The sequence below is a fragment of the Giraffa tippelskirchi genome, chromosome 11, assembly GCF_054371585.1.
Source record: "Giraffa tippelskirchi isolate mGirTip1 chromosome 11, T2T-mGirTip1v1.2.pri, whole genome shotgun sequence".
Classification (NCBI taxonomy): Eukaryota; Metazoa; Chordata; class Mammalia; order Artiodactyla; family Giraffidae; genus Giraffa; species Giraffa tippelskirchi.
Genome location: NC_137285.1, coordinates 150,851,154 through 150,868,375, shown reverse-complemented (window position 1 = coordinate 150,868,375; position 17,222 = coordinate 150,851,154). Strand labels below are relative to the sequence as shown.

Genomic DNA, 17,222 nt, shown 5'->3' with positions numbered 1-17,222 from the left:
CCCTTGGACTTCCTGGGGACCTCGCTGCAGGCACTAGGCTGCTTGGGAAAACCACGTGGGTCTGAGCTTTAGGCGACGGGGTAAAGTGGTAAAGGCTTTGACCCCACTGGCGAGGCCTTTCTGCCACCGCCAGGTTAGGGGGCTCCGAGACTGTGCCAACAGACAGGGCGGAATACGCGGTTCCCTACTCCGCCCCGCGCCAGAGCCGCAGTTCCCTTACCTGTGGTCCGCACCCCTCCGCTCCGCTCACCGGATGTCAATCGATGCGGACCCAGGAGCCCACGAAATGGGCGTTCCCAGCCGCAATGGAGACCCCTGAGACCCGAGACACACAGCCTAGGAGCTCGGAGGAGGCGCGCTCCGCCCCCGACGCGGCCAGGTATGCTCCGCCCAAACGCCCGCTCCCAGGAGAGGCCCGCGGGCCTCGCTACTGCCGCCAGGTGAAATCCATCAGCGAGCAAATCCACCCCACCGAGACAACCCGAGCTTTCTATCCGCTGATCTGTCTATAATTCAGGGATAAAACTATCACTACAGAAAGGAAAGATGACCTGACCTAGGATGGCCATGATATTCTATAGAACCAGAGAAAATTGGTTAAAAAAAAAAAATTTCTTGGAAATTGTAAAGCTGGTTGTTTTGCATATGCAATTAAGAACAATTAGCTTGTTAAAAGGCCTGCCTAGGGCAAAGCTTGAAGTTAACCCTTTCCTTGAAAAACACTGCCCACTTTGCCTGAGATCTCAGCCTTGGGCAAATGAGAACTTCAAGCCCCCCTCCCCCCCCCAAAAAGGAGGTCAAAGAGATATTTTAAATCTAGGCGGAAAACTACAAGATCTGTCTGTCTGGCTGTGTGGATTTATGTATGTCTCAGTGTGAGTCTTCTGTTTTTTGATAATATTGCTGAAGTTGTGAGTTCTTATTTAAATAATCTAAAGAAAAGGAAGCCCTTACAAATCAAACAGTTCTAAATACAGGAAAAAATTGACCTAAATGAATTTTAGATTCATGTGAACTGGGAAATAGTCAATATTAAATATCTAGTATTTTTTTTTTTTGCTACTCTAATATAGACATGTCTAAGAGTCATTAACATTAAGCATAAAATTTCTATAGTGTCTAGGATTACTATAAGTTAAATTATAAGTTAAATATTGCTATATTGTTATATCTGTCACAAGCTTGTCAACAAAGAAAGTACCTCTAAAAACAAACAAACAAAAAACTCCTAAAAAATGTAAATGCGATATGAGCTTTTAGATAAACTATTAAAAATAATTATGCTTTAAAATATCTGTCTATAATAGTCTTGATTGAAGGCAAAGGAGAAGGGGAGGACAGAGGATAAGATGGTTGGATGGCGTCACTGACTCGATGGACATGAGTTTGAGCAAGCCCAGGGAGTTGGTGATGGACAGGGAAGCCTGTTATCCTGCAGTCCATGGGGTCGCAAAGAGTCAGACACGACTGAGCAACTGAACTGAACTGAATTTACAATAGTTTCTCCAGATTTTGGTTACCTGAATTTCTATTGTTGTGCTAAACTAAGTGATGACAGTGTATTGAATAGCTAGGTCATTTCCAAATAAATTAAGGTTCTGAAACATTCACTACTTGACAGGACCTTCCTCTTACACAGAAACTAAAGAGATGTTTGACTATCCATGAATAGTGTCTGGTGCCATCCTGAGATGTTCACTATAAGAAAGCAAAATTTTTTTTAGATAGTATCACTGATACGTATGTTCACCAATCTATAGAATGCCAATATAAAAGTCAGTTCTTGGTTGCTTAAGGAAAATGTATGTCTTGTTATTAAAGAAGGTATGAGGAATGAAATCACATTTTATGAAGGAAAAAGAAGTAGTTCTGACTTACAGGTGGCAGTTTCAGGATGGGAGAAGCAAAGGAATGTGTACACAAAGGGATAAGGAGGTTTTATGGAAAGTGGGCCCCCAGAAAAGAGCTTTGTGCGTAGTACAAGTTTTCCTGAGATGTTGAACTGCCTTTGCTGATGGATTTTAAGTTTCTTTACCTCTTAAGTGATCTGTTCTAGGTTTACCTTTGAAATCTTTTGTTAACTTTGGCTAAGTGGCTAAGTATTGTTTCACAGTGACTTATGTGATTCCTACCTGACTGTTATAAACCCTTTGGATATTTATGAACAAACCTTCCTAAATAATTGACTTCTAGCTAACTTTGGGATGCTTCAAAGGGCCCCTGAGACCTCCCAAAGAGAGATATTAAACAACCTGAGTTCATTTGGCCTGTTAAACTACATGGGAAGTGTTGTCAGAAGGAGTGATGAATCTTCTCAAGTTACATTGTATGGTTGATGATACTAATATAGATAACCTAGAAATTATGTGACATTCATGAACATCTGATATGTTCTGGTAAAAGGCTGTCAGTTATAATTCTAGTTATCATATTAAAGTGTTTCAAGTCACAGCAATGACCAGATTACTTTGTCAATTTCAATTTAATCAGGTTTTAAACATGCCTTCTATGATTTCGCACGGATGCCTTTGCAAAAATACTGCTACTTCAAGATATATGGAAAAGACTTTTCTAAGCTTACCCGTAAACAACTTTTTTGTTTGTTATCTGGTAAACTGGTACCAGACTGGAATTTAGCCTAGTCTCTAGGTTAAGAGAACACAGTTTTCTTAGAATGCAGCTTTCGATCACAGATTATGACTTTCTTTACCTTTCAGTGATTTATATTTGTTTTTATCATCTTTTTTTTACTTCGGTAAAGTAAATAAGCATTATTTTAAGATTATGGTACATGTAGGATGGACCAAGCTTTCCCCACTCCTGCAAATTCCCTTGGGCCCTCAGATTCTTCTGATGGGACCAAGGTCTCACTTCCCTCCAGAGGGACAATCTAAGCTTTTTATCAGCTGACCTGCCCCTGATAGCAGAGTCAATTTGAGCACTATTTGGTCTACAATTTAGGCATGAAAAGATGACTACATAAAGGAAAGATGACTTTTTGATGCAGGATGGCCATGATATTCCTTGGACTTCAGAGAAAATTGGTTACATTGACACTTTTTCTCTTGGAAACTGCAAAGCTGGTTCTTTTAGCATATGCAATTGAAAACATCTAGGTGGTTTGGTCAGTTTTCATTCCAGTCCCAAAGAAAGGCAATGACAAAGAATGTTCAAACTGCCGCACGATTGCACTCATCTCATACGCTAGTAAAGTAATGCTCAAAATTCTCCAAGCCAGGCTTCAACAATACATGAACTGTGAACTTCCAGATATTCAAGCTGGATTTAGAAAAGGCGGAGGAACCAGAGACCAAATTGCCAACATCCACTAGATCAAGGAAAAAGCAAGAGAGTTCCAGAAAAATATCTATTTCTGCTTTATTGACTATGCCAAAGCCTTTCACTGTGTGGATCACAATAAACTGGGGAAAATTCTGAAAGAGATAGGAATACCACACCACCTGACCTGCCTCTTGAGAAATCTGTATGCACGTCAGGAAGCAACAGTTAGAACTGGACATGGAACAACAGACTGGTTCCAAATAGGAAAAAGAATATGTCAAGACTTTATATTGTCACCCTGCTTATTTAACTTATATGCAGAGTACATCCTGAGAAATGCTGGGCTGGATGAAGCACAAGCTGGAATCAAAATTGCCGGGAGAAATATCAATAACCTCAGATATGCAGATGACACCAGCCTTATGGCAGAAAGGGAGGAAGAACTAAAGAGCCTCTTGATGAAAGCAGTTGAATCCATGCAGGCTGAAGAGCACCAATGACAGCAGAGAGAAATAGTTCTTCTATTGCTTCCTACCAAATAAAAAAGAGAGAAGAAAACTTGTAACTCTTTTTCTGACACTCAGATCACCAAAGGGAGAAACTGCTATGAGTATGTGGATGGAAAGGACATGTCTTTGGCCAACTGGATGAGGTGAGTGCAGTGAGTCTGCAGTTTGTAGATGTCGCTCTTCCCTCAAGCCCACACCCCTTTATTTCTCAACCTGTCTCCCTCAATAGCTTTCACATCTTCTTTCCTCTTTTCCCTCCATATCACACTCTCTCATTTCAAAAGACATTAGAAAGAAAGAACTAAAAATATAGCATGTGCCCTCAAAACACAAGTCTATATGCTGAACAAAACTGGGGGACTTGAAAACAACTTGAGGAGTCTAGATTCACCAGGGACAGTTTAACTCACTTAATTGACACTTACCAAGCACTTTATGTTTCAGTTTAGACAGTGAACTTCATTACTGAAGCAGATCACACAACCCATGTCCTTTTGGAGAACATACTGCAGAGAGACATTAGCCAATTGATTTTAGGAACTGCAAGAAGATCCAACCAGTCCATCCTAAAGGAGATCAGTCCTGGTTGTTCATTGGAAACACTGATGTTGAAGCTGAAACTCCAATACTTTGGCCACCTCATGCGAAGAGTTGACTCACTGGAAAAGACCCTGATGCTGGGAAGGATTGGGGACAGGAGGAGAAGGGGACGACAGAGGATGAGATGGTTGGATGGCATCACCGACTCGATGGACATGGGTTTGGGTAAACTCTAGGAGTTGGTGGTGGACAGGGAGGCCTGGCGTGCTGCGATTCATGGGGTCGCAAGGAGTCGGACACGACTGAGCGACTGAACTGAACTGAACTTGAATTTTTCTATCTTTGAGTAACTGCACAGTGCCAGGATAACCTAACATGGGAGACCTTGAGCCCATGTGGGCAACAAGCTCCCCAGGCTTGGTTCCAGTGAGAAGTGAGCCCTGAGGCCTGGGAAGGAATGAGGGGCAGGATGGCCGTGAGCATGGCCATTCTCTGAGGGCCTCTCCTTTCATCAGGGCAGGCAGAAAGTGAATGAACTATTACTGTTCTGGGTCTCAAGCTATGTCAGAGCACTCTCCAAGTTTCGATGGGAGAGGGTAGGCAAGTAAATAGGACCCTGGCTACACGTGGGGAGATTGAAGAAAAGCCTCGAGAGAGAAGGCAGGCTGGGGTGAGCGCTGAGGGCTGTGTGTTAGCCTAGAAGCACCAAGTCCTGTGGAATGAAAGAGAACTTAATTTAGAGTTTAGGGGAGCTGGAGGTCACCAGCCTCATGGACAGTCCAGGTGGAGACGAGTCTGGAACTGGGCTCTGGAAAATGGCTAATTAGGTAAGGAGAGAAAAGCATTCCAGCCAGGAAGAGGACCAGAAACAGGATCTGGAAATAGGAATTCATACGGCCTGGTCGAAGGTGTGAACAGAAGGTCCCCATGAGGGGCGGTGGGAGCCACAGCGGCCTCAGAGCCTGAAGGCAAGGAGCTGGGCATGGTCCGACCGTGGAGGGCACTCGTCACCTGAGGTTTCTTTCCCTCTCCCGGCCTCGACCCCAGGTACGTGAACTGTGCCCAGGACGACGAGGAGCAGAACCTGGTGGCCTTCCAGTATCACGGGCAGATCTTCTACCGAACCTGCCAGGTGGTCAGGCCGGGCTGTGAGCTGCTGGTCTGGTATGGGGAGGAGTATGGCCAGGACCTCGGCATCAAGTGGGACAGCAGGGGGAAGAGCGAGCTCGCGGCCGGGAGAGGTGAGCGCCACCCCTCTTCCAGGGCCCCAGCCCATCCTGGGGAGCCTCCCTGGTCCGATTCCGAAGCAGAGTACAATTCAGTCTACGGTCAGTCAAGTCGCAATTAAAATGCCTCAGAATTTGATTCATTTCATATGACTGTTAGAAAAGATTTCTATATTAAAAATGTTAGTTCTACTTTTCAATATTTCACGCAAAAACTATGCCACATCACCTTCTGCTGAACGGCTCAGAGACAAACAGCACGTTTCCCAGCACCGACCCGCCCTCTCACCTCTCCCTGTTTCTCCCTCATTTCCTCCCATTTCTAAGCGACACGTGTACAGTGATTTGCATTCAGTCACTGTTTCAGTTTGTTGTCACGTGAGCTCATACTCTGTGCCAGACAGGGCTCCACGCACCGAAACAGACAGAACCACTGCCCTGGGGCAGCACGGGCTTCATACCAGACAGGGGCTGGTGCTCTGAGGAAAACAGCGCAGGAAAACTGCCTCGGATCAGCGTGAGCAGAGGGTGGGGTGTGGCGCAGGATGGTGGGGCAGGGTCTCAGCAGAGATAACACCCCTGGGAAAGGATTCAGGCAGGGGAGCAGCCAGTGCCGCAGCCCCAGGGCCGGGACGAGAGGCCATGCCGGTGGTCGCAGGAGGAAGCACAGAGGGCAAGAAAGGAGCTGGACGGGACACAGAAACCTCAGGGCCCGTGTCCACGTGCAGGCCCCAGGGGTCTTCCTGGGTGACACAGAACAACCGTGCGGCTTTCAGCTGCAAGCGGCATGTTCTCTGTTCTGTGACGATGCTTTGGCTCATTTTTGGGAAAAGACGGCAGCGGGGAGTCTCCTCAGAAGTCAGTTCACTCTCAGACATGAAGGGAGAGTGGGCTGGCTGAAGATGCACGGGAGTGAGGGTGTGAGGAGTCTGGCTGGAGGTGTATTTTTAAACAGGAATTCCTAGTGCATGTTAAATGGACTAAGACTGAATGAAATAAATGAGGTATGAATACTGGTGAGGCTTGAGAAAGGACATGTCTTTATTTTCTGATTTATGGAAAACTGAGAGAGGAGCAATTTGTGAACCAGTTAGGGCAGCAGGAGCCAGAGATCTGTTGTCAGTGGGAACTAGGCCACTCGGTCTCGTCCAGTCTGAAACCCACTTCCTGCAGAGATCGGCACAAAAGCTGCTCTTTGAACCAGGAGCTGCAAAGTCACCTTTACTCACACCTGCTCTAACCACCCCCTGTGCTGCCTCCCATATGCAGAGAGCTCCAGGCCAGGCCCCCCTAACTTAATAGACTCTCTCCCCTCACAGGGAGCCACTCAGGAAGATTCCACCTAAGTCATCAAGAGTCTTATCTCTCAGTAGGGTAAAACACCTGTGGCCACGGTGACATGACTTTTCAGATACTTACATGCAGGGAAAGATCCCTGCAGATCCACCTCTCTCAGGAGAGACGCTGCCTCCGATGCTGCTGGAAGGTCCCTAGTCTGGGTGATGTGTAGAAAAGGCCCTTCACACAAGCTTCCTGGATTTCTCTAGATGTAGAGAATAAGAATGGAATGGAAAAGTGGACTGTAAAGACACACTTGATGGCAGACAAATCGTGAGCTGTCAACCCTAAGATGATTAGTGGGCAGGCCTTGCCATGGCAAACCAGCTACCTGACCAAAAGCTTCCTCTTTCAGGAGAACCGAAGCCCAAGATCCACCCACGTGCCTCCTGCTCTCTGGCCTTCTCCAGTCAGAAATTCTTCAGCGAACGCGTCCAACACAGTCACCCCTCTCAGACGCTCCTGAGACCATCTGAAAGAGACCACCTCCAAGCAGAGGATCTCTGCCCAAGGAATCAAAATCAGCAGCAGCGATATTCCGATCCACACAGCCCGAGTGACAAACCTGAGGGTCACGAGGCAAAGAAAAGGCCCCAACCTTTGCTGAAAAGCATAAGGCTGAAGAGGATTTCAAGGGCCTCTTCCTACTCACCCAGAGGACAAATAGGGGGTTCTGGGGTGCATGAGAGAATGACAGAAGAGCCCAGCACAAGCCAGAAACTGAATCCAGAGGACACAGGCAAATTATTCATGGGGGCAGGGGTCTCAGGGATTATAAAAGCCAAATACAGAGAGTGTGGGCAAGTCTCCAAGGATAGGTCAAGTCTCATCACAAACCAGAGGACACACACAGGGGAGAAGCCTATGTGTGCAGGGGGTGTGAGTGAGTCATGACCAACAAACCACATCTTAGCCACAGGAGGATTATTGCAGCCACCCCATGCCTCAGCTCTAAGGGGGCCTCAGAGGAGGTGGTCTATGACCTGTTACTGTCCCCAAGAGTATGAGGAGAGACTTCCCAGGTGGTCTAGTAGCCAAGATTCCAATGCAGAGACCCATGTTCAATACCTGATTGGGGAACTAACTCCCACATGCTGCAACTAAGACGTAGTGCAGCCGAATAAATAAATACATAAATAAACATTTTAAAGAAAGAGTGTGATAAACACAGAATTAATTGATTAAATAGACCTTCCACTTTCATGACAGGAGAGGAAGTAGATAAACAGCAGAGGGTTTCTTAAGTGTTCTGGAGATGTTCATGCCAATTGCCTTCGTGGTTTTTTGTACTCCTAATAAATTTTGTCTCCAAACAAATCTGAAGCCCAGACTACATACTTATTCACCGCTTATTACTGAGAGCAGTGGGGTCCAGTGGTAGCTGAACCCCTGGGAAGGCATAATTCTGGAGCCAACTCAGTTAGGTCATGGGACAGTCGGTTCTTGGGTCCAGGAAGAGGAATCTAGGGTTTGAGACAGACTCACCAGGGAAGAGAATTTCTCGGCCTCCTGGGAAGTGTGGTCTCTCCTCCTTATAGACCTCGACTTTCCTTTGGCCTCTCCTGGTTGCCCTCTGGTTTCCTCTGACTTCTGTGGCCTCAAAGGTGAAGGCCTCATGCATGTGTGTGTGTGTGTATGTGTGCCTTGCTCAGCCTGGACCATCTGGTCTTTGCCACTCCCTCAGGGTCATCACAGCATCTGGACTCCAGATTCAACCACAGGGATCCAGTTCTCAGCCCTGCCCTCAGCAGCTCTGTGACCTGGGGCAAGATGCTCAGCCTCTCTGTGTCTCTGTTCTTATCTGTGATACGCGGTGGAGTCAGCAGCATTTTAGTCTGATGCATGAGCACAGGGAGAATCTGGCAGAGGCTGGATGAGAAGGCAAGCCCCACCTTTGCTGTTCTTTGTGTTTTTTTCTTTAACTTTTTCTTATTTTTTAATTGAAGGATAATTGCTTTACAGAATTTTGTTTTCTGCATGTCCTTCAGCCCCCACACCTTCCAGGTTTTCAGAACTAGATGAGGAAGGGGCCATTTAGGCACTTGGCTGCCCTGAGGAGTGGGTGTGAGGTCAGGGATGCTAAGGGAGGGTGACCTCCCTTCCCACCACTGCCGTTCCTGCTGAGCTGGGCAGCCCCATAGCCCCTCCACAGACAGGCAGTGCCGACAGTCGTCCGCCTGCCAAGAACAGAGCCTGGAGCCGCGTGTGAAGGAAGTCCCTGTCCGGCCCCCATCCCACCCCCACACGGAGGGTCCTCAAAGCCCACACAGTGGCTTCTCTATGCACGGGCCTCGTACCTGTGTCCACATGCTCTGGCCAACGGTGTCATGACCTTGAAATTCTTAACTATGGAATAGTTCATCCTTACACGTCCCTTTTATGAGTGAAGTCTGATGGACCCGGGGTGAGCAGAGCAGATACGCACAGCACGGGTCCCAGGGGTGACCAGGCTGCACGAAGGGACAAAGTGGACACAAAGGCCCCCCGGTGAGTGAAGGTGGGGACCCCATCAGGAAGCTACTCTTGCTTAGACCCAGAACTGAGTTCCGACAGAGAGTGGAGACAATGGCGTTCTAAAGAGTCGACCACACCTTCCCCTCTGTGAATGACCTCTGCCCTGGCCTCATCCTTCCAGGATGTGTTTAGGAGGCTGAAGTCCGCCCAGTCACCAGAAGACACCAAGGGGAGAGTGGGCCATGGGGCAGGGGGCGGAGGGTGCAAACTCCAGGACTGGGGGCGATGGCCCTCAGTTCCCTCCCTGTGCCAGGCTTCTGAAGCGTCTCTACATGAACCATGTCAGTAATAACCACCCACTATTATTTTCTCGTTTCTTTCATGCTTTCTCAAAGGAACACGTTTGTCTGTGGCTTGATTTCCCTACAGGAAGGAAAGCCATATAGATTCCCCATCTTCTGCAGCTTTAGGCAGGGGCCGCGGGAGGGAGAGTTAAGGGTGGTGCAGGCAGAGGGGCTTCAACTGAAATACGGTGGGGACCGAGCAACTTGCAGGGGCTTCTCACCTGCACCTCCCACCGGAGCTGGGCCTGGAATCCCCTGGGAGCCTGAGCAATTCATAGCTTCTCCCTCCCCTCTGCTCCCCTCTCTTCCCCTCAAAAAGCTGGCTCCTGGGCCAGCCCACAACACCCCCAAATCCCCCATCACCCACAGCCCCGCACAGGCCCTCCCTCACAGAAGTGGGACGACCTGCATGGTGGCGGGGACGGTGTGTGACCCCAGAGCTTGGGGTCTCAGCTGACCTTGAGCAATGGGACTGGTGCTTTACCCAAGCCTCCCAGCCCAGGGAGCTGACAGCAGCCACAAGCCACGATCTAAGTGGGGGAGTGGGGTGGGGATGTGAGCTGTCTGAGGTCCCATCCTGTCCCCACGACAGCGGCCAGGCCTCACCTGACACCATGACTGCCCTGCACGGGCACACAGGACAGCAGCAGTCACGGGAACGGAGAGCCAGCTGCCTCCACCGCAGGCTCCACTCTGACTGCAGCGGCCCCACGGCTGTACCAGCCCCACCTGTGCGCCGCTCTGCTTGGCTGCCAGGGCTCGGGGACCCTACGTGAGTCGGTGAGGGCAGAGGTCCAGAGGCCAAGCCTGTCTTCAGCCACCAGACCCACCCTGGTTGCCAGACTCATGAGCCCAACCGGTATCTGAAGCCTTTGGGAGAATGACATCACAGACGCTGACCTCAGAGCTAAGACCCCTGAAAACTTACTAAACAGGTTGCTTTTAGTCTTTTTTTAAAGGAGGAGGTTGGCAGGAAGGAGGGAGGGGAATGACTTCCTTGGTGGTTAAGAATCCACCTGCCAATGCAGGAGACATGGGTTCAATCCCTGATCTGGGAAGATCCCACCTACCATGGAGCAACTAAGCCCATGCACAACTACTGCAGCCATGAAATTAAGATGCTTTCTCCTTAGAAGAAAAGTTATGACCAACCTAGCATATTAAAAAGCAGAGACATTACTTTGCCAACAAAGATCCATCTAGTCAAGGCTATGGTTTTTCCACTAGTCATGTACGGATGTGAGAGTTGGACTATAAGGAAAGCTGAGCACCAAAGAATTGATGCTTTTCAACTGTGGTGTTGGAGAAGGCTCTTGAGAGTCCAGTAGTCTTCAAGGAGCACGAACCAGTCCATCCAAAAGGAAATCAGTCCTGAAATATTTATTGGAAGGACTGATGCTGAAGCTGAAACTCCAATCCTTTGGCCACCTGATGCCAAGAGCTGACTCATTTGAAAAGACCCTGATGCTGGGAAAGATTGGAGGTGGGAGGAGAAGGGGATGACAGAGGATGAGATGGTTGGATGGCATCACTGACTCAATCGACATGAGTTTGAGTAAACTCCGGGAGTTGGTGATGGACAGGGAGGCCTGGTGTGCTGCAGTACATGGGGCCACAAAGAGTCAGACAAGATTGAGCGACTGAACTGAACTGAACTGATTCTTAAAGATCTTATTCAGAAAATCAAAAGACAAGCCACAATCTGGGAGAGAAGTATTTGCAAAACTCATATCTGATGAAGGATTTGGACTCAAAATAGACAAAGACCTCTTGAACAACCCCATAAAAAACGAATAAAGATCTGAACAGACACCCAGCCAAAAAAAGATATACAGATAGTCAAAAACAAAAACATGCTCAACATCATACACCATTAGGGAATTACAAATTAAAATCATGAGATATCACATCACACATATTATTAGGACTGTAAATTCTAAATATATGACAATACCAATTACTGGAGGCTGAGGAACAGCAGGAATGCCCCCTCACTGCTGGTAGGCTGCATGCATAGCCACTTTGTAACACAGTTGGGCAGTTTTCTCCGAAGCTAAACAAACCTCACCTTGGGATCCAACAATCATTATTTCCAGTATTTAAGAAACTGCTTTGAAAAATCCATGCCCAAATGCAAACAAAGATGAACTTAGGCACAGCAGCGCTATTCATAATAGTCAAAAACTTGAAGGCAAGTAGAGTAGGCCACCCCAAAATAAGCCTCTCTGGTGTGAGGATTATTTACATTGGCTTCAAGGGGGAAAAAAGAGGACTCCCAGTAAACTAAGTAGCAATTGCCTTTTGTGAAGGACATTTACAACAGAGAAATCTCTGCATTTAAGGGTTGCCCCTGTTTGCACCAGAAATAGAAGGATAATTAACTCAAGTAACTTATCAATGGAAAGGTCCCACCTTAAATCTACCAACAATCATCCTTCTTTACTGTGTCTTGATGATAACCTTCCATAACTGGCTTCTCTCATTCCCCAAGGTCTTAACTTCTGTCTTCAGCTGAAGATGGTATTTAAGGTGATGGCTTAGGACATTTCAGGGACTGACTCAGTTTTCTTGGGTAGCTCCCCTGTATACAGTAGGCATTTGTTGTTTTAGTCACTAAGTCATGTTCAACTCTGGGATCCCATGGACTGTAGCCCCCCAGGCTCCTCTGTCTATTGGATTCCCCAGGCAAGAATACTGGAGTGGGTTGCCAATTCCTTCTCCAGGGGATCTTCACAACCCAGAAATCAAACCCATCTCCCCTGTTCTGCAAGCCATCAGGGAAACATAGAGGAGGTATGCTTCTGTTTTTTCTCCTGGTGATTTGTCTTTTATTATGGAAGGGCAGAATGAAAATTGTTTTTCCTCCCATACACATGCAATGGAGTATTACTCATCAGTAGAAAGGAATGAACCACCAACCCTCAAAAGGCATGGTTAAATCTCACGTGCATATTACGCAGTGAAAGAACACAGTCTGAAGAGACAGCATGAAGCCTGACCTCATTGATGAGGGATGGGCTCGGTTTGGTGGGTCCTCCTGTTTCCTGGATCTCAGACGGAGCAGGCCCCAGGGGGCCATGGAGCAGATATGTGGGGTTCTGCTGCAGATAAGAAATTCAAACTGAAATAGAGATGAATATCTTATGACTTCTCCAAAACAGTTACAGAACAATCAACTGGAAACCATATGAAATGAAATGACTGTAAACACAAACTGTAAAACTTACACCAAATTCACTCAGATTCATTAACAGACATTTAAAATGCAAAACAATCAAAATTACTTGTATATATAAGAAAATATACATGACTTTGGCTTTGGTCTGCATATCATGAGCTTTGAGTTGTAACACAGAAAACACCAATACATAAAAGAAAAAAATATGTGGACTTTATAAAATAAAAGATTTCTCCCCGAAAGACCTTATTCAGAAAGTCTAAAGACAAGCCACAAACTGGGAGAATAATATTTGCAAACACATATCTAATAAAGGATTTGGACCTAAAATAGACAAAGACCTCTAAAACAGCCCCAGTTTAAATTAAAAAAAAAAAAAAATGGGTAAGGATCTAAACAGAAACACCTGGCCAAAGGAGATATGCAGATGCTTAATATCATAGAAAAATTATACAAAAGTATCATACTACTAGGGAATAACAATTAAAATCATGAGTTAACACACTGCACCTATTAGCACTGCTGAGCTCCGAATATATGACAGTAGCGATTGCTGGAGTGTGAGGAACAACAAAAGCTCTCCTTCATTGCTGGTGGTGTTGAAGGAAGGGGGACCCCTTCCAGGCCCCGAAATTGGGCTCTTGTCTAACACTCGGAAATGAATTGTCCGAGGAGACACACGTGCTGACAAAGAAAGAGATTTTATTGGGAAGGGCGCCCAGGTGGAGAGCAGTACGGGAAGGGAACCCAGGTTTTATGGTGATGGGATTAGTTTCCAGGTTGTCTTTAGCCAATCATTCTGACTCAGAGTCCTGCCTGGTAGTGCTGAAGGAGGAAAGTAGGCCAAACAGATTCCATCTTGAAAATCAGTCTCCGTTATGAAACCACTGTGAAATTTGGACTATATGCCTGGGTGCTAACCCAATGGACACTAAATTATATGCCCAGTATCCATGGAGACGACGTATCAATTGGAAAACTGACCCCCGGATAAAAGGCCTTCAGGACTGTCACCAAGGGAGTGTACTAATTTACCCCAAAGCAAAACAAATTATCTGTACAATATCTATTGATATATGTTACCCTGTTTATCCAACTAAGACTTACTGCATATAAATCACAGCTAGCCTTGATTATATCTCTCCTTTACACTATCCAGACTAGTTTCAAGGAATCTGGGGATGTGGGTTTAGAGACGTACACTTATGGTATATAAGGTTGTCACACAAACTGGTCAGGGTCCTTGGCTAAGAGGAGACTCTGTAATAAATTGCACTCCACTATTTGCGTTGTCCTTCTGAGTGAGTTTGCTTCCCGGAGAACATGGCTACAACAGTGCACACCCTGTTCAGCCAAGATGAATGCCAGCGAGGATTCTAGGAGGTGGTTGGACATATGGTGTCTCCTTTGGACCTTTCCCGAACTCTTTCGGTTGGTGGTGGCTTATGAGTTCCATGTTCCTTACCAGGACCTCCAGTCATAAAACAACTCATGCAAATGGTTACCATGGTGCCTGGGCAGGGTGGGCGGTCTCAGTCAGTGTGCTTCCCCTAACAGTGGGATGCCTGTACAGCCACTTTGTAAGACAGCTGGGCATTTTGTTCCAAAGCTAAACAAGTCTCACCTTGGGATCTCAGTATTTAGTCAACTGCTTTGAAAACCTATCTCCAAATTCAAACAAGGAGGAAATTATGCACAGCAGCACTATTAATAATAGCTAAAAACTTGAACAAATAAGGATATCCTTGAATGCAGAAGCAAAGTGGGATACATCCATGTCAAGGCAAACAGAATACGCCGCCCCAAGATATGCCTTTCTGGCATAAGGAATATTTCAGTCTCATTAAAAAAAAAAAAAACAGGAATCTCAGAAAACTGTATGGAGATGAAGGACATTTACAATGGAAAAATTTCCATATTTAAAGGCTATCCCTCTTTGCACCAGAAATAGAAGGATGATTAAACCTCAAGTAGCTCTTTTCAATGGAGGAGCCCTGACTTAAATCTGCAAACAATCATACATTTCTTTACTGTGTTTTGCGTGATAACCTCCCCCAAGGACTTTCTCCTATTGTTTTTATCTGAAGATAGTATTTTAAATAATGGCCTTGGACGTTACAGGGAGTACCTCACTTTTTCTGGGTAGCTCTTGTATATACAGGAGGTAGGTGCTTAGTCGCTCAGTCATGTCCGACTCTTTGCGACCCCATGGACTGTAACCTGCCAGGCTCCTCTGTCCAGGGGGGCTCTCCAGGCAAGAATACTGAAGTGAATTGCTGTGCCCTCCTCCAGGGGATCTTCCCAACCCAGGGATCGAACCCAGGTCTCCCGCATTGCAGGTGGATTCTTTACCATCTGAGCTGCCAGGAAAACCCATACAGGAGGTATACAGGTTATTAAACTTCTGTTTTTCTCCTGGTAATCTGTTTTTTCTTTTTTACAAGGGAAGTCTCTACCAAAAAACTGGAAGGGTAAAAGGAAAATTGTTTTTCTTTACAAGCATAAGCAATGGAACACCACTTAGCAATAGAACGGAATGAACCATCAGCTCATACACTGTTAGTGAAAGAATCCAGTGTAAAGAAGCTGCACACACTATTGAACTCAACGAGGCAGCAGTTGTAACCAGGGAGGGTTAATTTTAAATTTACACTGGCTCTGCTTCTATGACTGTAACTCTTTTTTGTTATAATAAATATACATAATGGCCTGCCTCTGGGAGATAATCTGAGCCCCCTATGAAGGACTGTAAGGAAGTGAGACTAACACATCCCCCTGCCTGAGGCTTGCCCTTCTAGGAGACATCTGCAAGGATTGAAAAGTCTTCTTGCTTTGTTTCCTCACCTGCCCCCATTTCTGATCCATAAAAGAGCCTGGCTACCAGGCCCTGACAAGATGGATATTTTGAGGCACTAGCCTGCCGTCTTCTCAGTCAGCTGGCTCCCCCATTAAAGTCTCTTCATTGCCTCGACACCTTGTCTCTTGGATTCATTGGCCTGTTGTGCGACGAGCAGAGTGAGCTTGGACTTGGTAACACAATGAGCAGGGCATGAAGCAGGATCTTAATTCCCTGCCTAGGAACTGACCCCGGCCAGCCTGGATGAAAACCAGGAATCCTAGACACCAGAGCAGCAAGGGCTACAGGCTAGAAGATGTTTTCCCTTGACTCTTTGTCCCAGGGGAAAATGCATTTATCCTGGAGGCAGAGACTGTAAATGCAAGTATAAAATTCATTATCATAGACATAGCGTAACAACAAGTGGGAGAGCACATAGAGAAACCATTTGTTTAGTTGAGACAGAAGCAAGGCAGAGACGCGCATCCGGAGAGAAAGTGTGTGGGCAGCCCCCCTGGTGAGGAGGAGCGCAGTAAAGAGGCGGTTAAGTCATTCATACAGGTCAGTTCTTCCAGGTCTTTGTCTTCCATCATCCAGTTATCTGGTTTCTTTTTCAACCTGATCTATGCTGGGACCCTCCCCTTGGTGTGCACACACCCCTCAGCCAAGATGGACCTCAAAGTGAAGGGAGGCGCAAGACTCATTATGGCCTGGCACTGTCCCCAGACTTTCAACCCACAAAGAGCCTTCCTGTGCATGTGGAGTATCTCCTTTGTCCCAAAAGACGGGGAGCAGCAATTCCTGAATCCTTTTCTCACACAGGGTTTTGCCCCTCTTTGTCCTTGCCTTGACTATTACCTTGACTATTGCCATAACTGTTACTTGAACGTGTTTCCAAGTGACAAACCCTGGCTATTTACCCTGTTTCTGTTGTTACTTCCATTTCAGAAGGCAAAAGAGGCTGATTGTAAATGCCTTAACTGGCGTCCAGCTATCTCTTGTCTCAGGAAATGCTAACCGTTGTGAGTATCCAGCTGAAGCCCACTTCTTCATGCCCTCTGAAATGCAAACAGGAGGCCAGTTGCTAGTGTCTAACCTGGAGCCCAGCTATCTCCTACATCACTGTGACCCCATTTATGACATCCTGGATGAGGCAAAGCTACACAAATAATAAGCAGATCATGGAGTGGGGGTTTAAAAGATTCCATGTGATACTTTAGAATGGGTACCTGTCACTATGCATTTGTCTGAGCCTGCAGATGTGTATAGCCCAAGGGGTCGATTATAATCTATTTGATTTTAGTTATTTTGGGTGTAGGAGTGGAACACACAATGGGACACCGCATCTGACTGTAATAGAACTACATAGAAAAACCTCACCGTGCGGGATGAGGCAAAAGGCGCTGACAGCTTTGGAAATGAGCAGAATCTGTAGACTAAAGGCAAAACGGAGCTTTCATAAACAGTGGGCTTGATTTTACAGAGGTCTCTCCAGGGTGTGGCAGCTGAGAATGC

The 17,222-nt window shown here is 46.5% G+C and overlaps 1 protein-coding gene across 1 annotated transcript; it reads left to right on the top strand.

Moving 5' to 3' along the window:
* Positions 1 to 263: 263 nt before the first annotated feature.
* LOC145526649 (histone-lysine N-methyltransferase PRDM9-like) lies at positions 264 to 10,125 on the top strand. Its single transcript, XM_081542852.1, has 6 exons — positions 264 to 440; positions 3,867 to 3,934; positions 5,379 to 5,572; positions 7,254 to 7,474; positions 9,531 to 9,584; positions 10,063 to 10,125. Exons 1-6 carry the CDS (start codon positions 264 to 266, stop codon positions 10,123 to 10,125), a joined length of 777 nt encoding a protein of 258 aa, XP_081398978.1.
* Positions 10,126 to 17,222: the final 7,097 nt, after the last annotated feature.

Bases quoted from the DNA above. Each gene is read 5' to 3' on its own strand.
- LOC145526649 (XM_081542852.1), top strand. From the start codon at position 264: ATGCGGACCCAGGAGCCCACGAAATGGGCGTTCCCAGCCGCAATGGAG. The intron at 441-3,866 runs GTGAAATCCATC...TCTGACACTCAG, and splicing joins GGCCTCGCTACTGCCGCCAG to ATCACCAAAGGGAGAAACTG. The intron at 5,573-7,253 runs GTGAGCGCCACC...CTCTTTCAGGAG, and splicing joins CGAGCTCGCGGCCGGGAGAG to AACCGAAGCCCAAGATCCAC.